Source organism: Eptatretus burgeri, chromosome 3 (genome assembly GCF_056783735.1).
Source record: "Eptatretus burgeri isolate ZD-2024b chromosome 3, Ebu_testis_v1, whole genome shotgun sequence".
In the NCBI taxonomy this organism is placed as follows: domain Eukaryota; kingdom Metazoa; phylum Chordata; class Myxini; order Myxiniformes; family Myxinidae; genus Eptatretus; species Eptatretus burgeri.
The window spans coordinates 7,382,062-7,409,908 of NC_140963.1; the positions used below are offsets into that span (position 1 = coordinate 7,382,062).

Here is a 27,847-nt window from a genome sequence, read left to right on the forward strand (position 1 = left end):
GAAGAAATGGACATTTACTAGACAACTTATCACCACTGAATTGCTACTTATTACATCGAGATCCTGGTACAACTCGAACAGCATGGCATACCTAATTAAACATCGTAAATACACTTTGTATGCATAACCCCCCCCCCCCTCAGACGTAACACTGCCCCCTCCTCTGATACCGCAGCTCCTGCAAGGTATATCACAGGCGCTACCGTACCAGCTTTAACACTTACTGACTCACACCTAATTAACCTAACAAAATAAAGTAGGAGGGGCAATGGGCAGCGAGCCGCAGCTAACTTACCTATCCTGCTTAATGTACTACCCCCTTATGGCCTTATCCTCTCCGAAACAATCATTCATTTTTTTATTTTATTTTTTATTCTATCACATGAGAGCACTGAGCGAAGTTGCACTCCATCCTCTGGATCATCGCTCTTGTCCAACACTCTTCCAGTGATCTGGGGAGGGGAAACAAAAGGTTCCACAAAAAAACACAACACTTATACTTTACATTCCTACTCTAAGCCTTAACGACACTATTCACGGGATATTTACAGTTGACCGCGTCCCCCAGTGGATGCTAATAGACCCAGCGTTACCTGGGGAGCCAATTTTCAAATTTGCTTGCCCCAAAATTATGCGGACATCATGCCCTTGCTGCACATGTCAAGTTGTGCGGGATCGAGTGGGACTCACACATCTTCACAACACTCACACCATGGTCATCATCACATTTCTAGGTCACGGTCCCCATTTTAATGATGCAAGCTGAATCCCATCATGGCCGTGGGGTGGGTTACCACAAGATAATGGGGGCATCTCAGGTGCAACCATGCCCACAGGTAAGCTTTAGTCCAACCCGGACGTTTCTCCGCCCCCGCTCCCTTTGATTCCCACCCCCCTGGTAGCCATCAGCTCTCACCCCGTACAACACACTGGAAGGGGTCTCACTGGCTCCTCTGGCCTTCCTGGGTCGCCAAGGTCCTACCCGCCTTGGTCGCCCAACCAGACCCTCTCCCAGTTGCCTCCAGACACTGTCACCGTTAGCTACCAGGGGTGAATCTCCTTGAAGGGGGTCGCAATTCCCGCTCACCGTGAGCTTCAGCAATCCCTGTGGACAAGCACATCATCCCCACCCACAAAACCCACATGACTCCCCCACGCCATCGGCCTTAAATGTGACACCTGCATTTCTAACACTTCACCGACCATGACCTTCCCTGTTACCACACCATGTCTCATAAAAAATCAACGTGTGCACCATACATTTCACTTCTTAACTTGAAACAACTCACACAGCACTTCTCACCCGATCCACGCACCAGCCATTGGACAGCCACTCGTGCCCGCTTTGTTACCAATTTCCCACTGTCCCTATTGTCACTCTAAAACCCAGCAGAACTTACAAACCCATGCCAATTTTCCCACAATTCACTATTTTCACCAAAGGAAGGCACTTCGCCACAATCTCACCAGCCGAGCATGGCCCTATATGCTCAGCCCGATCTAGTCTCCCCGACCCCCAACAGTGATTTCCGGACTCGACCAAGGTAAGGGCACCTCGGATAGACCTGGCGGTTCAGCAGGAGGATTCATCCTCTCCGGGCTTGAAAGTCTATTGGAGGGTCTCTCCATCGCCGGGTACAGGCAATATCGTTGCATGTGTCCTCTTCGGCCGCACCGGAAACAACTCCCCATAAAAGGCCCCCGTGGGTATCGGTGTAAGGTCTCTTCCGGTTCCGGACCCACTCGGCCATAATCGAATTGCTCTATTGGCTGGGCTGGACCCCGCCGCTTTGGCGCACCAACTACCGAATTACCCCTTATCAAACTTGACAGCTTCTGGCAAATTTCCTGAATCATTTGGGTAATGCCAATTTCTCCCAGCCCCTCTCCTTGATCCTGAATCTCCACCTGTCGGACCGTCACCGATGGCCTCTCTGGCACCCGACCTGGCCGACTCCATGAGGCCAGCCTGGCCGCACACTCGGCCGCTCGGTGAACGGTGGGTGGATCCTGTAACTCCACTAGTGCTCGGACCTCAGGGTCAGGAAGAGCAGCTAAAAATTTCTCTCGTGCCAGTCTGTCCCATGCCTCCACTGTAAGGTCCCGATACGTGATCCTGACTGATTGGTAAATGTCCTGTGCCAGCTCCTGCACTGTCTCACCCGGCTTTAATCTGCGGTGCTGGAGCTGGGCCCGCACCAGATCACAGTTTGCTGCGAAACCAAACCGACAGCTCAACGCCTCGCAAATGTGGGAGCTGGTCAACATCCCTCCGCGATCACGTTTAACACATCTGCGGCTGGTCCCCGCAACGTTGCCACCAAATTCCCTGTACGTTCCCGCTCATTCCACCCGTTTAGTCGGGAAATGCACTCAAATTGCGTCAGAAAAGCTTCAACGCTCCCTGACCCGTCAAAATTTACCAGGGGGATCACTTTCCCGGTGGCCCGCTTCCCAGTCTCTCCCTTGTCCGAATCCAGCCCAGGGATCAAACACCCTTGTGGCTGCGTATCCAATTTCGGAGCCCACTGTGGCCAAAGATGTTTTGGGGTGAGGGTCTCATCGGTCAATTTTGCCTCCTGTTCCAAACGTTGAATGGACCGATTCACCTCTTCCCGCAGGATCTTCTGGGCCTGCACAACCTCCTCCAAGGCTCCGTCGCGAGTTTGTAGCTGCTCCTCAACCAACCCGGACACTCTACTTACAAAAGACGGCTTTACCAGGCCTTTATCCAAGACTTCATCTTGGCTCATAATTTTATCTTGTTCGTCCAATCGAGCCTCCAATCCTTTTACCTCCTCCGCCAAATTCATCCCTTGCTTCCTCAGCTCTCCCCACTCTTCTACTTGCAGCTGCATACGAGCATCCACACAGGCACGATGACGTTCCAGGCTTTCATCCACCTTATCAACCCGAATGTTCGTTGCATCAATTTTATCTACCAATTTTTTCCGTATATTTTCCCCCTCCAATGTAATTTCTACCTTTGTTTCCTCCAATCTATCCTCGAATTTCTTTGTATTCCCCCCAATTGAACATCCACACACTCCTGCATCTCAGTTTTCATTTTCTCCATCTTTTCCCCCAATTCATCCCTCATTAAATCAATCAGTGCACCCAACTGTTCCCCCATTACCCCCCAATTGATCTGTCATTTCTGCCCTCTGTGTCACGAATTGATTTGCCATTTCTGCCCCCTGTGCCGTCATTTTTGCCCCCTGTGCTGTAATTGCACTCACTAAACGTTCCAACATTGGCCAGATCGACATCGCGCCGGTTTCCGGTGCTGCCGGTTCCATTACGGGCAATGAAGCACGGTCCACGCTCGGAATGGGGGAGGTTCCGAGCCGACCCCCGTCTCTCCCTTCTTCCCCCGACTCGCTGCCAGACACGTGGCCTTCCTCCTCAAACATCTGCACATCCGCCATGGTGCAGAAGGCCCGTTTGCCGCCAATTAAATTTAATTTGAAAACTCCCGCTAAAATTTTCCCGCGCTCGCGCGCTTTTCTGTAGTGATTTTATATTCCAATTTGTGGCGAGATTTCAGTCCTGGTATATTCTCCCGATACCAAATATAATTTAGAGGGGTTCGAACATCCAACACCCTGACACCAATGTGACGTCCACGGGACTTGAACAGTCCCGCCAACGTAGAATGAGCCGAAACGATGGAGTCGGTTTATTTTTTATATAACCCAAAGATGGCGGTTTTAATCGCTCTACCGCAAACGGGACGAGGAAGGTGGCATGAGTCGCTTTTCACTGAGTTAATAACGTTTATTTCTGTCACCAGAAATAATAAGACCAGGCAAGAGGAGGGATCCGGGGCGATTCGACGGGATGGTGGTGTGGGTTCGGGCGTGGGGAAAACACAAACAATTACAATGGATATACAAATCTCAAACCCTCTAAGGCGCCAGGTACACACACACACACACACACACACACACACACACACACACACACACACACACACACACACACACACACACACACACACACACACACACACACACACAACATAGCTGGTCCTGGTGGTCAGGCTGGCCCGTGGTGTAGACTCAACAGTCCCTGGATTGGCGTCGGACGAGCTGGCGTTGCGCTTGTCAGGGGTAGGAGACACCGTGGTGCTGTCGACCTCCTGGTGTCGGCCCAAGACCGCTCACAGCCGCCAGGGAACCAGTTCTGGCACCAAGTTGTGAGCAGGAGAGGGAGGCAGGTCCACCCGCCGTTCGACCCCGTACTCCGAGCCAGCAGAACCCCAGAGCCAACCGAGGTGAGGCACGAGGCACAGCAAGGCCACGAGACACGATGAATCCAGGATCTAATCAGCGCAACAAAACAGCACGCTCCCAGCACAACAGCCTCCACCAAAACGGTTTTTCTTTACCGATCTTCTTCCTCCCACCCCTTTTCCCCGAACAGAACCTTTTTATCCTCGAGTCCTCGTCACTTCCAATCGAGCCGTTTTATTGGCCCTCCGCCGTCGCCTTCCGCCAATCGTGATCACGGGGCAGAGCCATCCGCAGCACTGTCCTGTGACGTCACGGCAAGCCTCCAGGGAATACTAAAAGGGGTTTACGTAGACACACTTCCCCTAACCCGTCTCCCTAACTAATTACGCGACAATTATCATTTCCCCCTTGAAGAAATGGACATTTACTAGACAACTTATCACCACTGAATTGCTACTTATTACATCGAGATCCTGGTACAACTCGAACAGCATGGCATACCTAATTAAACATCCTAATTACCCTTTGAATGCATACCCCCCCCCTCAGACGTAACAATATGTATTGTTGCGATTTTGGAAATTCACAAAACACCATTCAGGTTCCCCGAAGATCAGTTATTTCGATTGGTACGTGTTTCAGGTTGGAATCCCCACCGATGTGTAAAGGGAATTGTTCCTGTGCCGGACTGCGAATCTTTGAGGTAGCCGTTTTTCTTTCTCTATCTTTTATTTTAACAAACATCGCAACGCCATCATCTCCAACAAACATCGCAACGCCATCATCTCCAACAAACATCGCAACGCCATCATCTCCAACAAACATCGCAACGCCATCATCTCCTACAAACATCGCAATGCCATCATCTTCTACAAACATCGCAATGCCATCATCTCCTCCAAAAACGCCATCATCATCGACAAGCAATGCTCCCTCCGCACCAGCCGCCATTCTGCGCCACGGCAGTTCACCGCGGCCGAGCCGATTTACATCATCGGTTCAAATCGAGGGTTTCCCCGACACCAACCCATGACGTCAAACATGGGGTTCCCAGCGAGGCTTACCAGGGGTGAGAGGTCAGAGGGGAAAAGTGGGTGGAGCCCGGCCTCGGGTGAGAGGTCGAAGGGCGGCTCGCCTTGGGCCAATATAAGGGCGGAGCTGAAACGAGTTTGGGGCTTATTCGGCAGATTCATCGCTCTCTGGAGACGGGCAGTCGTGGGAGAGGAAGGCACACAGAGCATGCATTCGGGGGAGGAGGCAGACGGTGGCTATTTGTCCCTCTCTGGAGTCGAGCAGTTGCGTCGTGGTCCGGGCGAACGGCCCTGAGACGGTCGAGCGACACTGAGGTAGTGAACGGGACACGGAGAGCATCAACTCTAAAAGAGCAAAAGACCTGTTCACTCCTCCGAGTGCGTCGCCGGCCAGGCCCAACCGACCAGGCCGCAATGGAGGCCGGACGACCGAGGGGAACCGAGCAAGCCGCTCGGCAAGCTGCTAAAGCCGCCCGGCCGCAAAGCGACAGGCACGTTGCGACACAAGGGCCAAGCAGGAACATCCGGGGTCACCGACCCGAAGACCTTCAAGCCGTCACAAGGGGCGGTCAGGTAACCTGCCCGGCCTCTTGTGAGCCTTCGGTCACCCAGGCTCAGAGTTGGAATAAAGGCTCACGAGCCCGTTTCTTTTCTGGGGTTTTGTATTAAAGTGTTCTGTGGCGCCTTGTCTTTATAAGTAGAATTGTTGGTTAAGTGCATGCCTGTACATAATAGACATCGGCTGAAGGCTTTGCTTGTGTCATGTCCCCTTCCCCCATTGATTGCTTGCCTGTTGAAATAAATGTCCCCATTGTTTGTCATTTCCTCCCATTGACTTCCACGGTGCGTTCAGGAAATTAGCCGGCTATTAAAGCCAAATAAAAGTGGTCATTTGGTCTGACGGAACTTGGCGAATAAAACCGCTCGGCATCGCACATGGAAAAGCACGCTTAGCGGCTCGTTTCCGTCCGAGTCCCATCGAGGTATAAATTCTCGGTACTTCTGTCTGCGTGGATACTTAGGTATATCGAGATTCGATGATTAACCCTGTACCGCGTGGACAGAATATTGACAGTTTACGGTGTGTTGAGGCACCCGTAGCAGGATTCCGGAGTTGTCCAGGAAGCTACGACTGAATTCCGGTTTTCGGCGGACGCGCGACTGCAGTTGGGATGAAGCGGTCGTGTGTCGGCCTTCCGAACCGGCTAATTCATAACAATATAAATCTATACATATATATATATATATATATATATATATATATATATATATATATATATATATATATACATATATGTATATGTATATATGGTTTCACATATGTATATTCTGATGGATGTGATGTTTCCCCCCCCCACCCCCCCCCCCATTCCTCTGCAGGTGGATGATTACACGGTAGAGAGTGTTGATGAACTGGGTGAGATTTTACTGGTGAGATTTGAAAAGGAAACGTTCCTGGAGTCGGATGATTGGCACTGTGAGTCTGTGCGAGTGAAAGATTCTGAAGGGAAGATCACCTACTTCCCAGGATACTGCTGGCTTCTGGGGGACAATCCAATGTTGGAGCTTCGTACTGCCACAGGTATAACTTTCACCATCATTGGATTTGAAACTTTCAACCAAAGTACCTTCCCATTTGGATTGGCACAAGCATGCTGTGCAGAAAATAATGCCATCCCCATGCTGAAGATATTGAGCAACATTTTACACGTGTTTAAGGAAATTTTGCATTTCGCTGCTTCTGGCATGTTTTATGATCATACAATGCAGTATTCACTGCATTTAATAACCACATTCAACAATTCAGCATCATATTAAGGTATGATCTATTTATTACATATGCACACAGGGTTGGTGGAAAAAGATTATGCAAGTGTTTTCTTGTGCTTATGAAAGTCCACATTTCTCTGGTAATCTCAGAGAATTGTCTCAATTTTTCACTCAAGCAGTTTGACACAGGATTGCAAGCAGCCATCTCGTTTCAGGACTCATCTCCCATATCTACTGCCCCTGATGTTAACTCAGCATGGGAATTCTTCCACAGAAACTTGCTCTCTCTCTCTCTCTCTCTCTCTCTCTCTCTCATGCACAGATTCATCCCATCTCATGTCAGGCCAGGAATGGGAGCATGCGCTGGAGCAGTGCGTCTCTGCGTCCAGTTTCCAGCGGTACTCCAGGGGCCTCCGTCTGGTCATCCCCCAGGCAGATCCCTGGCCCATCCGCATCTCCTTGATATGCTGATCAACCTCCTGCCACCATGAGGCATGTGGTCGACCCATTGGCCTCCTCCACTCAGGAGGCTCCCTCGCTGAGAGAATCTGGTGAGCAGGATCAGTGTCAGGAAAACGAGCCACATGTCCAGACAGCCACAGCTGATGCTCACGGACTATGCAGGAAACAAATCTCATTTGAGTCTCTCTCAGCAACCCCTCATTAGACACAATCCGACCAGAGATCGCCACGGTTTCTCTGAAGAGGCTGGTACCAAAGGAATTAAGTCTCCATCTCAGATCCCTGGTCAGAGTCCAAGTCTCACATCCGTAGAGCAAGACTGAAAGCAACAAGGACCTGAAGACTCGGACTTTAGTCCTGCACAGGTACCGGCAGCACCACACCCTATGATCCAATAAATCCATGACTCCCTAGGCCGACCCAGACATCTATTGACCTCTGGCTCAAAGCCAGTGGAGACATGAATATCAATGCCAGGGTAAGTGAATCTCTCCGTGACCTCAACACCCTCAGCACAAACGGGTACAGACAAGATAGCAGCATCCAAGATGTCATTGAAAGCCTGGATCTTAGTTTTGACCCAGGCAACCCATAATCCCAGCGGCTCTGACTCCTCATTCAGCACCTTGAGGGCCCCCAAAAGGATATCAAGAGAATCCGCAAAGATGACTGCATCATCTGCGAAATCAAGGTCAGAGATCTTGACATTCCCAAACTCGGACTTTAGTCCTGCACAGGTACCGGCAGCACCACACCCTATGATCCAATAAATCCATGACTCCCTAGGCCGACCCAGACATCTATTGACCTCTGGCTCAAAGCCAGTGGAGACATGAATATCAATGCCAGGGTAAGTGAATCTCTCCGTGACCTCAACACCCTCAGCACAAACGGGTACAGACAAGATAGCAGCATCCAAGATGTCATTGAAAGCCTGGATCTTAGTTTTGACCCAGGCAACCCATAATCCCAGCGGCTCTGACTCCTCATTCAGCACCTTCCGACCAGACAACTGCATGCAATGACATGAGTACAACATTTCCACCAGCCTTGAGAAGTTCAGCATGGTTGCCACAGATCCCAGGAGCTTTACCCCATTTCAACCGGTTCATCGCAGCCTGTGTTTCCACAAAGGAACGTGGATCACAGTTGGTTGGAGGGTCAGCGATAGAGATAATCACACTGCTGATGTCCAACTCAACAGTTGGGAGGTCAGCCTGGTACAGCTGCTCAAAGTAACAAGCCCAGCGGGCCTTCACTCCAAACTCCTCTGTCAAGAGCCCAACACCCTTCGCCTCTAACTGCAGTGCACTGAGGGATGGGCTTGGAGGAACGCAATGCGTCAATTACACTGTAAGCATAAAGAGAATCACCTGACCACAGGTGATACTCTACCCCTTCACAGATTTCTCAACTATAGTCCTCCTTTTCCACCATTAGCGCATGTGCAGTTTTACACCTCGATTCCCTGAACAGCTCAGCTCTGCCATTAAGCCTGACCCTGCAACTCTGGTCCATGGTATCCAGTTTGTAATGAGAGACAAACTTCCTCTTCGCCTTGCGGTGTGTTTCAGGACATGCACCGGCAACATCAAAGATTGTGGTCTTAAAGGCACTCCACCACTCTTCAGGATTCCGTGAAGCACCCAGACCCTCCAATTCCCCACTCAGCCTGTTCGCAAACTCCTCGGCTAACCTCTCATCATTGAGCTTGCCAACATCCAGCATCGGCTGGGATGGTACCATTCTCTCGGATTTTAGCTGTAACTTCAGAGTTGCTGCAACAAGCCTGTGGTCGGTGTTGAGGACATGAGCACTCCGGTAGACCCTGCAGTTCTGGATCATCCTCCAGTGACCATCAATGAGCACATCATAAATCTCCATTGACACACCACCAGCGATGGAATACTAAGTCCAACAATGAGCCTGTTGGCACTGAAACCATGAACCAGCCACCCTAAGTCCATGACTTCTTGCAAAGTCAAGGAACTTAGACCTATTCTGGTTCACAGTTGCAGACCCACGGGGACCAACGCATGTCTCATAACCATTCCTATCAGTTCCAGTCGAAGCATTGAAATCCCCCAAGACTAGAAGTGTATCTCGTCTGGGGCACTGATCAACCAAAACTCGAGCGTGGCATAAAATGCGTCCTTCACAGTGAGATCACTCCCCTCAGTCGGAGCATATACAGAGACCAGGGAAACGACACCCAAGGAGAGATGAATCCTTAGTCTCATAATACACTCCTTGACTGTTTTTACCTCAACCATCATTCGAGTCAGCTTGTTGGACAGCAACAGCAACTTCTTGGGCATGGTAACCTTCACAGCTACCCCACCAATAGTCGATGTAACCACCCACCATGATCCTACCACTATCCGTTCTCTGAACCTCGGAGTGCTGCAATACTGATGTTCAAATGCTTGAATCAGATAATAACAGGAACAGTTGATCATCCTCTCTTCGGGATAGGACATTCCAGGCACCCATTTGAAGGGACTGCCTCAGGATAACCCAAGGAGACCACCATCTGGTGGATGACACCTCAGCACCACTCTGCCACACCACTGCAATCTGACCAAGGAAGTTTATCCCGTGCTTTTCCTCCTCTCAAGGAATGGGGGTCCCTCTCGTCTTTACCCAAATCCCATCATCCGGCGAGCTGTCCTGCGAAGGACAGCAGCACAAGAGGTACTCCCACGGAGTGGGTTTTTCATTTTCTTTGCATTTGTGTTTTGCATAATGAAGTGTTCTCCGGTGGCCGGAATGCAAATCCTGACACCAACTTCCAAAAAAAAAGTAACCCAACTGCAGGAGGGCATCCACAGACAGTTGTGCACCAGATATGAATGGCCGTTTGTTCACAAGGAGCTCCTCTACCCTTTGACAGGTTTTGTTTTTAGTCCTGCCGGGTGTCCATATCTATACGCTCTCCTCACCAGGGAACCGGGTGTGGGAGATGGTTTAGTTCACGACAACCCAACCATTAAACAGGTTAGTACAGGTTTGTGTGGTTCCTGTAGCAAGTCACACATTTAATCTGGCCTGACCTGTCATCATATATATTCCACTGATTGAACACGTTCAGTTATGGAGCCATTCTCATTGATACTGGATATTGTTGGAGATCATTAATTTTGGTCACTCACACAGTGATCTTGGACGACATTCCACATATTCATTGAGTGGAGTGTTATTGATGTAATCCCATCTCGTCTTCAATTAACCTTCCCTTCTTCCTGCCCATGGTACACTGAATCCTGTGGTGAGGCCGTTGCTCTGATACAATCAGCCATTATCTTTCTTTGGCAAAGCCAGTTTGGCCTCCAAATTTGGCCTTCCTCGGCACACCTGATCTATCCATCTGCAAGGCCTTCGTTCTCAGTTTGATGGAGTATGCTCTCCTCTCCTGGCTGACTCCCCAGCCTCACATCACGCTCTGCTTGATGCTGTGTTGACCAAGGCTTTCAAGATAATTGGAATCTCCCGCAATTAATATGAGTCTTTTGGCCTTTCATTTCACCACCGCAGACAGTTCGGTGGTGTCTCTGTCTAAAACCATCTCCTTTCTGGTCTTGCACCCTCTGCTCTTTCCGTACTTTATAAAAAGGTGAGAGAAGTGTGGTTTTCAAACATTCCGCCATGTGTGTCAGTCACATGTATAGTTCCTGGTGAATCCATCTGAATTGTTTTTTGATTTTTGATGTTTTTTTCCACACTTCACCAATTGTTTTCAAACTTGTTCTTTTTCAGTCGGAATTTCTCTCTCAATACCTCAGTTGGTCAGGCAGCTTCACTGCACCGTACATTGTCACAACATTGATCACATGACTCCCTTAACCTTCTATCATTTTACAACACCCTCCACCTTCTTTCCCCCAAGAACAGCATTTGTTTTTTGTCTTATGGACAAAAATATTCTGCACACTGTGTATACATTTTCTTGACACACGTGATTGAGTTTTGTTTAAAACTGACACCAACCTCCTCAACAATGATCATTCAATCTCAAGTTTTTTTTGCAACTGAAAACACTTCAAGTCGAACAATCATCAATATTCACTCCACATGTTCCTGCCCTCCCAGCCTCTCTCCCACAGCATGAACATCAGGCGATCCTGAAGTCCCATCGAGAGGAGGAGAAGCAGAGAAGGAAGGAGATGTTCAAGTGAGTTTGGTTGTCACATCGCAGGTTCTGGAATGCAAGTTGTATGTTGCCATATTTTAGGTTTTATTTTTTCTCTTACTCTCTTTCAAGCAACAACTGCACGTGCACAAGTTCATCTTTTCACCTTCATGAGCAGTAGGAGCCACATGCAACATGTTTTGTTGTTGAAAAATCAGATGACATCATCTGTATTCCACTGATTGAACATGTTCAGTAATATGGGCATTCTCAATGATGTGGGATATTGTTGGATATCATTCATTTTGGGCACTGAAACAGTGAACCTGGACTACATTCCACATAGTCATTCAGTAGAGTGTTTCTTGTGTGCTTGTTCATAATTGATTTGTTTATTGGGTTTTGATGATTGATTCATGGGTGTAATCACAGTTTTTATTCCCCCACGCATGTGACACGAAAATCGGGGTGAAGCAATTGGTTCACTTCTGTCTGTCTGTCCACAAACATCAGTTTATGATCGAGAAACAACTTAATTTCAATTGAATGTTACATTTTGAACACAAAACGAACCTGTAGCTGAGCAGTAGTTTAGCTCTGAATTTGTCTCAATTGCGCATGCACAGAAAGGAGTGAGATTTTTTTTATATTCTGTCTGCCAGTCAACCGAAATTTAAAATCATTCCAAACAGGAAACTTACTGTTTTTAATGACATCATAAAGGACATAAAGAACAGGTACGAAGAACTAATGTAACGTGTTAAATTAGGTGTTGTGAATACACTGCGTCAATGTCGGTAAACTTCTGGAATATTTTTTTTCTACAACCTTTAAAACCTTTATTTTATATAAATTGAATAATATATTTGAACACCAGAACACGAATCATGTTTATTGGCACTTTCAAAACCCTTCCATTTAGCAGTACTTGAACAAAATATTCCGACATTGTATGTCATCACGACCAATCAAATTTGCCGCTCATAGACCGTGCCATGTCCTTGTTCCTCAAGACAGCATGGTGTAATGTGTTCTATGAACTCTCTTGTTATCGTTTTCAGGGAGTGTTGAAAGCAATGATATTAAAAAGCATTTCATTTTCCAATAAACTGCGTAAACGAGCACATCATCAATATTGCTGTAATAAGTGATGTGAGACTCATGACCGGATATCAAATGTGAAGGAAGTACATCGTAGATTGTATAATTAATTTTACGTAAATGTTTGCAGAAATTCAGTGCTATTCCAGTTGAGATACCTTTCAGGTAAAGTTCAAATTCAGGTTCTTTTCATGGCTCCTTTGTGATCCTGAAACCAAATTCATGTTTCTAAATCCAGTGGATCAAATTGTACCGACTGAGCAGGAACACACACACGTTATTATTATTTTATTTTAATCACACAAGCCTTGATGACTGCACTTGTAAAACATTTAGCCATCATTTTATGACAAAATGGACACCAACCCACCACAATTGCAACAGAATTAATTTTACCACCACATGTCCCAAGAATGACGGATGAAAAGTTCTCCTCAATCCAAGTGGTGGTGGAACTGTGCCAAATTTGCATATATCCAAGATGGCGACATCAATATTATGATTCAACCGTTTCGACCACTTGTTGTCTTCTAATCAATCATTTTCCATTCTTTCAAGATGATGAAACTATGTAGTCAAAACAAATAAATGTCAGTGTGTGTGTGTCTCCTCCTTAACTTCAAAACCATGAAACCTCGCAGCCGGAAACTTTGCATGCATACGAAGGGAACTCCAAGGGAGTGCACGAGTGAAAACTGGGAGTTTGGGTTCATTAAAACACCCCTTTTGAAATAATTAACAGCCTTATTTATTTGTATCCTTTATCAAGCGCATCCTCGGACACCTTGCTCTTCGTTGACGGGTTCTTCGCTTTTTCTTTTTTGGCTTGCTCAACAATGCATTGACTTGGAAGAGGCCACAACGATTACTCAGTGCCAAAGTTTTTTTTTCCACTTTCCTCACTCATATCATCAAATGCCTGATCATTATACTGACGAATCACTGGATACATTGCATTGCTTATAACTGCCTGAATACAACAGCATTTGTGGCTTTATTTAATTTCCACACTTGCAATAACCTCCAGAATATGTTAAACTAAACTGAATTGCAAGATTTAAGCTCCAGAATCAAACTTAGCAGCAGTTATGACTGCTTGAAAAAGTATTCATTTGTTCAATTTCGACATGGTGTGACATTTCGGAGTCTCTGGGAGGTGTTGAATATGACGCATCAGCAATCGCAAATAGTTGCCAAGCCAGCTGTTCCTTAGCAACTGTTTTGTTGGACTGCTTCCTTGTGTGCTTAAGCCACTTGATGAGCATTCTACAATATTCGCACTGTTGCTGAATACTGCATATCAATTGAATTGAACACAGTTCAGGGGCCACTCACCTGTGTGTGGCTCGCCGAAAATGTGCAATTTTATTTTGCACCAAGATTCCCCTTTTTATACGATGATCTTTCACGATATGACCCATCACTTCGGCATAGATAAATGCATATTTAACTGGAAGGGCACTCGGGAGAGCGCATACTTCTGCCACGAAATGCCTGATCCACATGAACATATCGGGCCCAATACATTTTTGGCCCCATCTCTCGATGGTGAAGAATCACTTTAAAAACTAAATAATTCTCGTATCCAGATCTGGATTCGGATCTTCACCAAAATCTACAAAGAAGAAGAAGATGTGCAGAGCAAGATACTTGCACAATCCATAAAAAACAAATTTGACCTCAAAAATAATTGGTGGTTGAATTTGATGTCCAAATGTGCAACTCCTCTTCAAATTTCAAGTTAATCAGATGAAAATTGACAATTTTAGAAATTTAGCCTATGTTGACCTTTTGGCCGATGTTGACCTCAAAAATAATTGGCTGGTTTTATTCAATGACCTAAAATATACACGACCGGTGCAAAGTTTTAGAACATCCCCATTTTTCCAGTTTTTACTGAAATTTAAGCAGTTCAATTCAAGTGAATATCCTGAAATGGTACAAAGCAAAGCGGTAAACTGCCAGAGGTTAAAAAAAGTTTAGGTTTCCAAAAACTGAAAAATAATGTAAATTTCAGAGTTGTTAAAAAGGCCCTTTTCAGGGAACAAGTAATGGATTTGCAACTGCAGCTGTTCTGCAGCAATGGAAGTAAATTAAGCCTTGAAAGATGATGCAAACAAATCCTTCAGGTGTCCCAACTTTTGTTGATTAGTTACAAACCCTCTGTCAGTATAAAAGCAGTGTTGGAACAGACTGTGTCGCTACACCCTCGGAAGCATTATTTGGACAATATTGCACTGCAGGAATTAGTATATTGCGATCATCATGGCGAGAAAAAGATAATTAACAAAGAAAGATAGACAGACCATGATAACCCTTAAAAGTGTAGGTCTTTCCTTTCGAGAAATTGCAAAGAGCAAAGGTTTCAGTGAGTACAGTTTCCTACACCATCAAAAGGCACTTGGAAACTGGAGGAAACTCTGACAGGAAGAAGTCTGGCAGACCCAAAGCCACAACCCAATGAGAAGATAAGTTTCTGAGAGTCAACAGCTTGAGTGATAGGTGGTTCACAGGACAGCAGCTGCAAGCACAGCTTAACACTAGTCGAAGGAAAGAAGTCTCAGTTTCAACGGTGAAGAGAAGACTTCGAGCTTCAGGTTTGACAGGTCGAGTGGCAGTAAGAAAGCCATTGCTGAGATGGCAAAATAAGAAAATGATGCTTGCCTGGGCCGTGAAGCACCGCCAGTGGACTCCTGAAATTGGCAGAAGGTCTTATGGACCGATGAATCAAAATTTGAAAACTTTGGTTCATCATGCAGGGTTTTTGTCCACTGTTGAGTAGGCAAAAGGATGCTTCCTCAGTGTGTCACACCAACTGCCAAACATGGAGGAGGAAGCGTGATGATCTGGGACTCTTTTGCTGGATCCAGTCGGTGACTTGCACAGAGTCACTGGCACCATGAACCAAAAGGGTGACCACATTATTTTGCAGTGCCACGCAATACCCTCTGGTCTACGCCTAGTTGGTCAGGGGTTCAACCTACAGCAAGATAACGACCCAAAACATACCTCCAGGCAATGTCAGAACTACCTTAGAAGAAAAGAACAAGACGGTAGGCTTCAAATCATGGAATGGCCAGCACATTCTCCAGACTTAAACCCCATCGAGCTGGTTTGGGATGAACGGGACAGAAGGGTGAAAGCAAAGCAACCTTCAAGTGCAAAACATTTGTGGGAACTTCTGCAGCAGTATTGGGAAGAACTTTCCGAACAATATTTGATTTCCATTGTTGAAAAAATGCCACGAGTATGTTCAGCTGTTATATCTGCAAAAGGTGGCTACTTTGATGAGTCAAAAATCCAGATTAGATTTTTTTTTTTACAAAAGTATTCCATGATTTCGTTTTTTATCTGCAATTGTTTGCTTGTTATATGCTTTAATTTCAGAGTACATTGAAATATTAAACTGCTTAAATTTCAGTAAAAACTGGAAAAATGGAGATGTTCTAAAACTGCCTTCGATCGTCGGATGAGCGCCAAAAAGTGCCGTTCATGGAAATTTGCATTCTGATTCTCGGTCACCCTCCACTGCTCCTGTTCAGTCTAGGGCTAGGACGATATCATGTTAAACTTGCCCCATCAGACGCCAACCTTCCAGTCACACTGCAGAGGATGCAATTTCCAGTCAGACTCGCATACTCTATGACCATAAACAAGTCCCAGGGCCAAACATTTGACAAACTCGGAATATACCTCCCAGCCCCTGTGTTCTCCCATGGCCAACTATATGTTGCATTTTCACGTCCAAGACGTTACTCCAATATATCTATCAAAGTGGATAATAATTCCTCACAAGGACTATTCAGCAACAAGACACTCACCCAAAATGTCACCTACAGGGAGGTCCTTTAGAAAACTAAAGACAGGTAACCATAGTGCATCACATCCCTAATGACACCCTCCCCAGCTTCCCATAACATCAACTATTATGCCTCATCCACCTTTTGCCACCCATTCAATTCTGTGCGGAGCACGGGTATATGCTAGTGTATATATGTGTATATATATATATATATATATATATATATATATATATATATATATATATATATATATATATATGTATATATTCACATATATGTATATATTCACATATATGTATATATTCACATATATGTATATATTCACATATATATATGTGTATATATATATATATATATATATATATATATATATATATATATATATATATGTATATATATGTATATATATGTATATATGTATATATATATGTATATATATATGTATATATATATATATATATGTATATATATATATATATATATATATATATATATATATATATATATATATATATATATATATATATATATATATATATATATATATATATATATATATATATATATATATATATATATATATATATATATATATATATATATATATATATATATATATATATATATATGTATATATATATATATATATATATATATATATATATATATATATATATATATATATATATATATATATATATATATATATATATATATATATATATATATATATATATATGTATATATATATATATATATATATATGTATATATATATATATATATATATATATATATATATATATATATATATATATATATATATATATATATATATATATATATATATATATATATATGTATGTATATATATATATATATATATATATATATATATATATATATATGTATATATATATATATATATATATATATATATATATATATATATATATATATATATATATATATATATATATATATATATATATATATATATACGTATATATATATTTTTTTTCACATATATATAGCCTGGTGTTGGTGCAGTGGTTAGGGCAGTGGCTTGGGATCCAAAAGGTCCTGAGTTCAAGCCCCGTTGGGCCACTGAATTAATACACCAGGGGGTTGACTCAGCCTGTCATCCTTCCGAGGTCGGCGAAATGAGTACCAGTGTACTGGGCCGGTGTATACCCTGGTTAAAATAGGTGTACCATATCCCTGTGTCGTAAGAGGCGACCAGGGTTGCGTCAGGAAGGGCATCCGGCGTAAAACATGTGCCAAATCACTATGCGGATCATACGGATGATCCGCTGTGGCGACCCCTAATGGGAGCAGCCGAAAGAAGAAGAAGATATATATATATATATATATGTCAGTTTTGGCTCGGGGCCAGGGAATTATTCCCCCAAAATCAGGCCCCCACCTTTTTTCACCTTTGACCTCTGGCTCAAATCGCCCCTCCCCCATGCCAAAGCGTGGGTGTTTTGGGCGGGAGATATTTAAGCTGCCACTCCGCTCCGTTTCATCCGTCCCACGAGATCGTGACCGCACGGTGCTCATTGAATGGTGAGTGGCGAAGATGTGGTAGTGTAGTGGTGGAAGGTGGCGTCGTGGTGTGAATGGCGTGATTGTTGGCGTTGTGTAGTGAATGGCGTGGTCGTTGAGATGTTGGTTGTGGCGATGTTCGTTGTTGTTCTTGCACCAAATTAACGACAGCGAAAGAAAAACCACTAACTGAGGAATCGCAGCCCGACTGGATCACATATATTCCCTCTATACAACGGGTTTAGGCTAACTACACATGAACTTACCGATATATCTCACCTGAGGACCCTTTATGGTGCAATGCGAATTTCCACAGCCGTAACACTTCCCCCTCCCCTTTTTACAGACTCGTCCCGAGTCGTCAAATTGTCGTATGCCGTCATGTGTAGTTCTCCCCTAATACGTTTTACCTTCGGATCCCTGAGTGCGACATTTCGTGTATTCGTGTCCCCAAAATAAATAACCTGAGGGCTGAGTAATGAACGAACGAACAAACACACTCACTCAGACGACTTAAATAATATTGCCGGCGCTAGACAGACATGCCGGGGGCGCACTCATATGTACAATACATCTTAACCTTATAATTTACACTAAACCATGGCCCAGGATCATGGACTCTGCAGGCAGAAAAAGTCAAAGAAAACCGGTGCACGGGATGCCACTGCAGGCCCGTGTTGTAGCTGCCAACAGGACAGTCCTTGCAAATCACGACGATCCCGGCGCACATGGTAATGAACAAGGGGGGGGGGGAAATCAAAACAGAACGGGGGCTGGTAAATGTGGGCAGTCGGCATGGCATGGCAAAGGTGGACAGGCAAACACAGCCTGCAGAACTAGGCCACTGCAGGCAAACACAGCCGGCAGACAATCCGACCGGCACAGGCCTTGGACTTGGAGCAACAGCTGCAGACGATCCGGCCGGTACAGGCCTCACAGCAAAACAACAGCCAGCAGACGTCGTTGGCCGGCCTCTGGCCGTGCAGTGCAGGTTGGTGGAGAGAGTGCGGTGGTGCTGGCCACTCAAAAGGTGGGCTCGGACCTACCTAAACGTCTCCCTCCCACCTATCGCCTTTGCCTGTCTCCATCCATACCCACTCCCTTAATTTGTAAAAACCCAATTTTGCCCCAATTAATTTTTTTGTTATTTTTATTTTTTTGCTTCCCCCTATAAATTTGTCCCCTAACCCCCTTTACTGTCATTGTTCGGCTAACCTACCATCTCCTAGCCTACTCCCAACCCTACGTTTCCTTCCTGGAGGGGAATGAGGGAGGGCTAACATCCTGTGTCGAGGCCCAACTCAAGCCTCAGGATGGCCTCCTCAGACTTCAGCGATCTACCCAAAGTGGGTCCAGCGGCCCACAACGAGAGCGAGGGGGTGGATGGTGCGGAGGGGTACACTTCCTATCTACCCGAACCATTTATACCTTAAACTACCCCAGGGCTTTCAACAAGCGCCTCTTGCTTAAACTATTGGTTCTAAAAACCCAGATTCCTGTTGCCTGTGTTGGTGTCCTCGCAATTTCGGGCCATGTCCCCCAATTTTCCGCCCGTGCCCTCACACAATTTTGTGGCTGGGACGCGTGGCTCCCTTGGCAGGCACGACCCTCTGCCGATTCTCCAGCTATGGCACCCCCGGGCACTACACTGCCTCTGAGCCTACCAGCTCCCGAAACACCGGGGAGTGCCCTCCCTGGCGACTTCCCTGAAATGCTCATGTGGCAGGCTGGCGCCCCGGGCCCCTTCCCTGGGTGCCGTGCCCAATGCACTGCCCACGTGGCTAATGGCGCCCCGGGCCCCAGCATCATGCGGGCGCACCCGTGCCCACTACACTATCCCGGCCCCCCATGGGCCCTTGGCCTACCGTGGCCAACTAGCCCGGTGCCCGGGGTACCCACTCAGCGATACTCACCTTTCGCAGCCACGCTCCCAGCCCATCAACAGGGCTCCTGCACCCCTCCAAACGGGTTTCGAGCCTACTTTCCCACCAATAACAAAACGACCTCCATTTTGTCAAATTAACGAACCCACTAACTCACTTTATCCTGACACCTGGGCTCCCTTGGGCGGGAGTCACTCCTCCCTCCAATCACTCATCGCACCATGAATTCCCCATTCACTCCATTCACACAGACCCACTGGCCTCACTCACTCAACAAGCGCATGTTGCCACTTTTCACATTCCATCACACACATCGCTGAACTCTGCCATCCTTCCGAATAAATCCCCTGTGGTGTAGTCATGCCCGCGGGGAGGGGCATGATGATGATGCATGATGGGCGTGATGGTTGGAGGAGTGGCCGTGGGGGTCGGCGAGGGATATGAGGTGTGCACGCCGTCTGAGGCGTCGTAGTAATACTGGAGTCGGCCGGCTCGTGAGTGTACCGCGTACGGAATAAAGGGGAGCCGCGGGCACAGTACGCCCTGGCTCGCACTCGTGCAACACAGCCCGGCTCGACTGTTCCTCCGCTTCGTGTCTGCCTGCTAAGCATCTCCCAATTCAGTACAGTACAGTTGGCGACGAGGATCTTCGAATCGACGTGTGTAAGGGCGGCAAATGACCCGTGCGGTTCCAGGCTACGGAGCCAAAGGTCTCGCCGGCGCGAACATGGCAAAGGGTCGGTGCATGGCAAACGTACGCGTGCCCGCCTTCGTCGGAATCTACTTCGGCCACGTCGAGTGGGCAACGTTCGTTCATTTGGTTCATTTTTTGTTTGTTTTGTCGAGGATATGCGTTTCGGCTCGAACGCGGCGTTGGACGTCGCGCAAGCTCTGGAGAATATCCGAGGTCTCGATGGTCGGGACACAGCAGATGGTCTAGGGGTCATCGCGATGGGCCAGGCACGCACGGCCATGCGCACGGTCTGCGGCGCGGGTCGTGGGCGAGCGTGGCAATGCAATCACTCGGACGGCGGTCTGGGCTCTCGAGGTCGTCTACGGTGTGTGGGCCGAGGGTCATCGCCCATTGTTGCGGTCATAGATGGCGGTGTGCGAGGCGATCCTTCCGTCCCGCGTCGAAACCTGCTTGCGATTGATCCGGAAATGACAAGATCAGTGGCAGGGGGGGGGAAGTGAGCGAGGCACGGATCGGGTGTCGAATTGAGTCCACTCGTGCTGGCCGCGCATCGCATTCGGCTGTGCCGTGCAAATTCACGGCAGAGGAGCGTCCGGCACGGTTCAGAGATCATTTTATTTCTGGTCTGCGAGCAGCCATTGACATTGTCTGCGAGCAGCCATTGACCGACATCACATTCGACTCGGCGATCGCGACTGTTTCATCTGTCGAGCAGACACCGGTGACCGCGCAAGTCCGCGCGATGGCTCAAGTGCCGCAGGGTGCTCGCACGCCTAGCGGTGCGGGACGAGAGCGCGCACCGCAGCACGGTCGCACCGGGAGCGAAGGGGCACCGCAGCACGGTCGCACCGGGAGCGAAGGGGCACCGCAGCACGATCGCACCGGGAGCGAAGGAGCACCGCAGCAAGACCCCAGTGACCTGGAGATCAGCCTGCAGCCGGGGCATGATGATGCCGGCGAGCCGGAGCAGGAGCCGGGCTCGGCGAGCCGGACCCTTTTGGGTCGGAACGGGTTCCGGTTCGTGCCTCCAGATGTGCCAGTGCTCTCTTCGAGACCTTCGTCGAATACCGAGGGCGAGGCGCTGGCGGCGGGGGCCGCGTCGATGCAGCGGGAGCCACCGTTCGTTGCTGCCTACGGCGATGATGTGCGCTCCAGGAGCGGCGAGAGCCATATCGGCTCTCGCGATGAGTTCCCGCGCTTCGTTCGCGATGAGTTCCCGCGGTGTGGCAAGGTTCGGGAGGCAATGCGCATCGGTGTGGTTCAGGCAGCTTCAACAGGTGGCGGTGCGCCCGTGGCGTTAAAGGGAGTCGCGAGTCGCAGCATCAAGTCGACAACCAAGAAGCGGACTCGTGATGTGGGTTGTGGGTTGTTGTTCATGGCATATGTGCTTTTCCTTGCTCTAGTGATGCAGTTTAATGTTGTTGAAATAAATGCCAGCAGTTCTCGTGTAAAAGTGGATTTGGCGGAGATCAGTCAATGGAGTTGGTGTTATGATCAATGTGATGTGGGGGCGAATAAAGAAGGTTTATTGGCCTCCAGTTGCTCCAGGCCGCAGGTAATTGCTTTGTCTTGTACTGGGATTTTATCAAAAAAGCGCGCTGTACGGAAAAATGAATTCGCAATGGTTCGAATGTTATTCCTATTGATTTATAACGAGCTTATGGTTGAAGTGGGGTTTAAATGGAATTACTACCGTCTAACTGCCGTGTGGGTCTCGGAGATCGACTCGGAGCCGGGACTCGTGCGCTGGTCGGCGTTACCCCCACCTCTGCTTTCAGCGAGGTCAGACGTGCCTGGCGCCTGGTGCGTGGCTCTCTGGGTGCGCTCAAGGCCGTTTTGGCCATGCGGTGGAATCTCAACTGATTATGGTGCGTGAGGGTTGGGGAGTGTTTGTTGCTTCCGGCCAAGGGTGCTGTTCAGCGCCCCCACCAAGGTCGGTTGGGTCTGGCGGTGGTGCCGCGGGTTCCAGACAGCGGTGGTCCGGCCTCGAAAGGTTTATCTGTTTCAGGTCTGCCTGGGGGCGGGTTTGCTGAGTCGTGCTGCTGTGCTTCTCCAGTAGCTCGCTTCCACGCATTATATGATGTGATGTGCTGTTATACTTCGCTGTTTTCATTTTATTTGCATGATTATTATACCGAGGTTCTTCGTGTTGTCTATGCTTCTTATAATACTGATCATTTAATAATCATACTTTTAGGAGGGAGGAGTGTGGTGTAGTCATGCCCGCGGGGAGGGGCATGATGATGATGCATGATGGGCGTGATGGTTGGAGGAGTGGCCGTGGGGGTCGGCGAGGGATATGAGGTGTGCACGCCGTCTGAGGCGTCGTAGTAATACTGGAGTCGGCCGGCTCGTGAGTGTACCGCGTACGGAATAAAGGGGAGCCGCGGGCACAGTACGCCCTGGCTCGCACTCGTGCAACACAGCCCGGCTCGACTGTTCCTCCGCTTCGTGTCTGCCTGCTAAGCATCTCCCAATTCAGTACAGTACATCCCCTAACTAACTCGTGCTCCCACGTCATCCCTTAAACTACAGCACGTTCCTTTTAACACTACGTAGCTCAGCTACGTCCCCTCTACACATTCAAAGTCTGTCCATGTCTCCAAATCCTCAAAAATCATTTCCCCTCCTAAATCTGACAACAATCCCTCTACCTAATCCATTCCACGGGCCCCATGAGGACTTACCCCTGCCCCATGAAGCCGGTCAAGCAAACACTAACCCTTCCCCCTAGCTAGTTCCATCCTGTGCCCAGGGAATCCTGTTCACCCGAAGCGAGGCTTGCTTCTTTTTTCTTTTCTTTTTTTCCTTTTTGCGCAGCACCAGCGCGGCAACTCGCAACCTGCGCACCAGCGCAGCAATTCACAGCCGCGCACCTTTGGCGTGACGTCATGGCAGCTGTTTGCGTCCCTCGTCCCTCTTGGACGGCACCATCTGGCACGGATTCACCCTCCTGCCGGATTCCAACCATACACGCAGCCATGACGCCACCCTGCGCATAAAAAAACTACAAGCCTCACGTCTCGAGGGATTCCCCACGCGAACACATGTGCTCTGCCCGTTGGTGCTTAACGCAAGCTCACGTGGAGAACCCGTCTGGTCCAAATCCGTATCCTGCCTACCTTTTGTCCGTCCACGGGATCGGCAACATTCACCACTGACGTTTCCGGACCGCGTTTCACTCCCGCAAGCGCGCACGTGGCGGCCTTGTGCGATGCACGGCCTGAACCTCGCGCTCGCCGCCGTGTAAACCCGGCACGGTCCCCAATCCAGCTACGGCAGCTACTCGGCCTTTGTCCCTCTGTCGCCGTCGTCGTCGCCATTCAATCCACGCACACCTGCGTGTCACGACGCTCACACACCACGACATTACAATCACACTGGAAGAGGCGGCTGCATGTTCGCTCATGCTCACTGTCATCTCCCTTACGTACCGCTCTCTCACACACACGGTCTCCCTTGCACTCAGCCATTCACTCGCACACGCGGTGACACTCACACGCGGTGCCTCATCCACACATGGTGTGCTGGGAAGCACGCACGTTGGCACACTCACAACCACACCACTTACACACGGGGGCACACACACCTTTCACCACACACACCGGGACAATCATACTGGGGAATCAGGCCACCTCTTGGGCTCCCGGGGCCTCCATATCCCCCAAGCTGCACGTGCACCTGTCCACAGCACTCGTCCCCTCGAACTCGCTTGACACGACCGAACTCACCTGGTCGTGACCAGCTTCAAGGGAGAATAGCGTCTCCCTCCATTCCAGAAGGAGGCTATCCAGCTACTCGCACCGGGTCCCTAAACAGTCCGCCAGCTCCCCCTCATGGTCCTCCACTACGTGTGTGTGTGTGTGTGTGTGTGTGTGTGTGTGTGTGTGTGTGTGTGTGTGTGTGTGTGTGTGTGTGTGTGTGTGTGTGTGTGTGTGTGTGTGTGTGTGTGTGTGTGTTCGTCATTAACCCCGTCCAATTCACTCTCTATCTCCCGTGTCTCTGGCAATACTTTCATTTCCTTCTTTGCCTTTGTTACTTTCCTCATCTCCATTTTTATTTGTGTCTCCTTTATCAGGGTCCGCCCCGATCGTTGTTTCATCCATCGAGCGATGTCAATTAAGTCCCGCACCACTAACACCGCTCCTCGTGGTGATACCACACGTCCCACCTTATTGCGCTGTTCCATTTCCTGGCTCCTTTTCAGCCACTCCTCCTCTCAGAACTTTCTGAGTTCTTCGTTCTCCTTCCGGAGTTTTTCAATCTCCGTGGACGCCAATTCTGCTCCCTCCTCGAGTTGGTTAACTTCAACCTCGTTTAGTTGTTGTTTTCTCTCCCACTGTTCCTCCTGCTCTTCATTTTCCAATCTCATTGTTTCTTTCAATTGATCATTTCCTTCCTGTGTTTCATTCGCTGTTCTCTCACTACTCTTCCTTGTTTCCTCTCCTGTCCTTCCTTCTCCAGCTTTCATGGTTTGCTTCATTTGGTTAATCTCCTTTTTGTGTTTCATTTGCTGCTCTCTCATTACTCTTCCTTGTTTCCTCTCCTGTCCTTCCTTCTCCAGTTTCATGGTTTGCTTCATTTGGTTAATCTCCTTTTTGTGTTTCATTTGCTGCTCTCTCATTACTCTTCCTTGTTTCCTCTCCTGTCCTTCCTTCTCCAGTTTCATGGTTTGCTTCATTTGGTTAATCTCCTTTTTGTGTTTCATTTGCTGCTCTCTCATTACTCTTCCTTGTTTCCTCTCCTGTCCTTCCTTCTCCAGTTTCATGGTTTGCTTCATTTGGTTAATCTCCTTTTTTTGTTTCATTTGCTGCTCTTTCTCTATCTCCTTGTACTCCAGCCTTGCCTTTTCTTCCAATTGGTCAACCTCGGCTTCATGTTCTTTTTGTTTTCTATCCCATTGTTCCTCTTGTTCTTCCCTCTCCAATCTCGTTGTGTCCTTCAATCTCCTGATTTCTCCTTCCTGCTTCATTTGTTCTTCCTTCATTACTCTTTCTTGCATCTCATTCTGCAATCTCGTCATTTCTTTCAACTGATTGATTTCTTTCTCCTGTCTCATTCCTTGTTCTTTGTATTTCCTATTCCACTGTCTTCCTTGTTCCTCATTCTACAATCTCGTGGTTTCCTTTCGTTGGCTGACTTCCTTCTCTTGTCTCATTCTTTGTTCTTTCAGTACTCTTTCTTGTTCCTCATTCTTTAATCTGGCCTTCACTTCCAGCTGTTTGATCTGTAAAGTGTGTTTCCTTAACGTTTCATTCTCCGTTCTCTTCCTTTCCCCTTTTAATGTCCTCAGTTCGTTTTGTAATTTCCTCTCTTTAGTTTCATGTTCCAGTATCTCATAAACTTTTTTTCCATTTTTCCTCACTCTCTTCATTCCTTTTCTTGCACATCTCCTCCCTTCCCCTGCTCATCTCACCATACTCCAAGCTTGCTCTTTCTTTCAATTGTTCCCTATCTTCCTGTTCTCTTTTTACCTCCTCTTCCAAGCTTTTTCTTTTCCGAATGCCTTCTTCTACCTCTCGCTTTAGTCGCTTTATTTCCAAATCGTGTTCACATTTTTTCTCTTCCAACTTTTTTCCCCATTCTTCTTCCATGTGCTTTCTATCCCTGGAGTTACTAATTCGCTCCTCCTCCATTCTCTCGCTCATCTCGCTCGTCCCTTGTTCCCACTTATGGATCCTCAATTCTATTTCCCCCCCCACTTTTCCCTCTAGTTCCTTGGCCTGTTTTGACTTTTCCAAGAGTTCTTTCTTTAATTGTTTTACTTCCAGATCGTGTTTCCGTTTTTCTTTTTTGAGCTTGGTCCTCCATTCTTCCTTCGATTCTTTCCACACCCCGCCAATGTCCAGCGTAGGCGCGCTTGACCTCGCCTGCCATGACCACGTGGTTAGAAGCTGTGTCTGAAAACACTCGCCTCGTGACGTGCCATTCGCCGCGCTATAAATAGCCGCTCGCTCCGTGCTGCGCTGAGGTGCGATCGCGCCGCCATTGTGCGACTCAGTTTGCCGGCAAAGTCCGTGCTCAATAAATGAGGGTGAGCTCCCCGGTGGATTTAAATTACAAAAAGTACCATCCCAGGCCATGGATTCTATATTACTACACATATCTAATACCCCCGGCACCCGCTCGTCTTGAAATGCCATCTTATTTCACGTAAGCGGATTAAATTTGGCTCGCGCGTAATTTGGGGGGGAACGGGGGGCGGGGGGGCGGGGGGGGGTTGCTTCGCACACCCCTGCACCGATTCCCGTGAATTTAGCTTGGAGGCGGGGTGGATTTGAATCCCACTCCTGACAACCAATGTTGCGAGGAGGGGGATGAGTTCGTATCCCACGACCTGACGCCAATGTTGCAAATTCGCGCCCGCCGGTGTGCGATCGGCCGCTTGACTCGAATGGCGACCGCGTCGCCCACCGGACGGACAATTCAGTCGTGACCCTCCTGGGACTACCACCAGAAACCAGTCACGGGTGGGGGTTTAACCCCACCACCACCAGGTCCGCAGTCCACCCGCGCGAGATAGGGTAAATCGCCGAAAGTCGATATACCTATGGTACTCGCACGGGTAATCTGCCGAGGAATGGGACCACGCCACAGGCCGATTCCGGACACGAACCGCTTGAGCGGTTCGTTCCGTATTACAGGTATAACCGAGCGGAGTTATCGTCGGCCTTGACGGTTCCCATTAATTACCGGGATGTTGAAACCCACTACGAATCCCTTACGTGATGCAGGATGGAGAGTCAATTAAAAGAAGGAGACGAAGCAAAGCGGGAACAATTGGACAAGCACATTTATTCCGCACCACACTGCAGCACGGAAGGCATGTATAATACAGTAATACACCAAAAGCAATACACAGGAATACAATAAAATCAAAGAAACACACGTATGCAGTGGTAAAGAAACAAAAGCAATGCACGAACGCAGATCTACTACCGAATAGGACTTGCACACGGCAACACTTACACAGTTTTACTTCACAGACTGGCGCCACCCACAGACATTTACACAAAAACCCCAAAAGAAAAGAAGTCGCGACTTCCCTGGGCGCGTTGTCCAGCCTTGGCGACCGCAGCCTCGAGTCCCTCCGGCGTGGTGTACTGAGCTCGTGCCGCGCGCAGCTCGCGTCGTCCGCCTGACAGCTCAGACGGGGTTTTTGGGGGAACTGGACCGGGTTTCGCCGCTATCT

General features: G+C 47.9%; 1 protein-coding gene across 1 annotated transcript in view; it reads left to right on the forward strand.

Annotated features, from left to right (window-relative positions):
- The window catches only part of LOC147029352 (polyunsaturated fatty acid 5-lipoxygenase-like), a 184,645-nt gene that overhangs the window by 43,011 nt on the left and 113,787 nt on the right, over positions 1 to 27,847 (forward strand). Inside the window, exons 3-4 of the mRNA XM_085872352.1 lie at positions 6,647 to 6,848; positions 11,588 to 11,669. Of these exons, the coding sequence (XP_085728478.1) occupies positions 6,647 to 6,848; positions 11,588 to 11,669 (284 nt within the window). The remainder of the gene's footprint in view (positions 1 to 6,646; positions 6,849 to 11,587; positions 11,670 to 27,847) is intronic.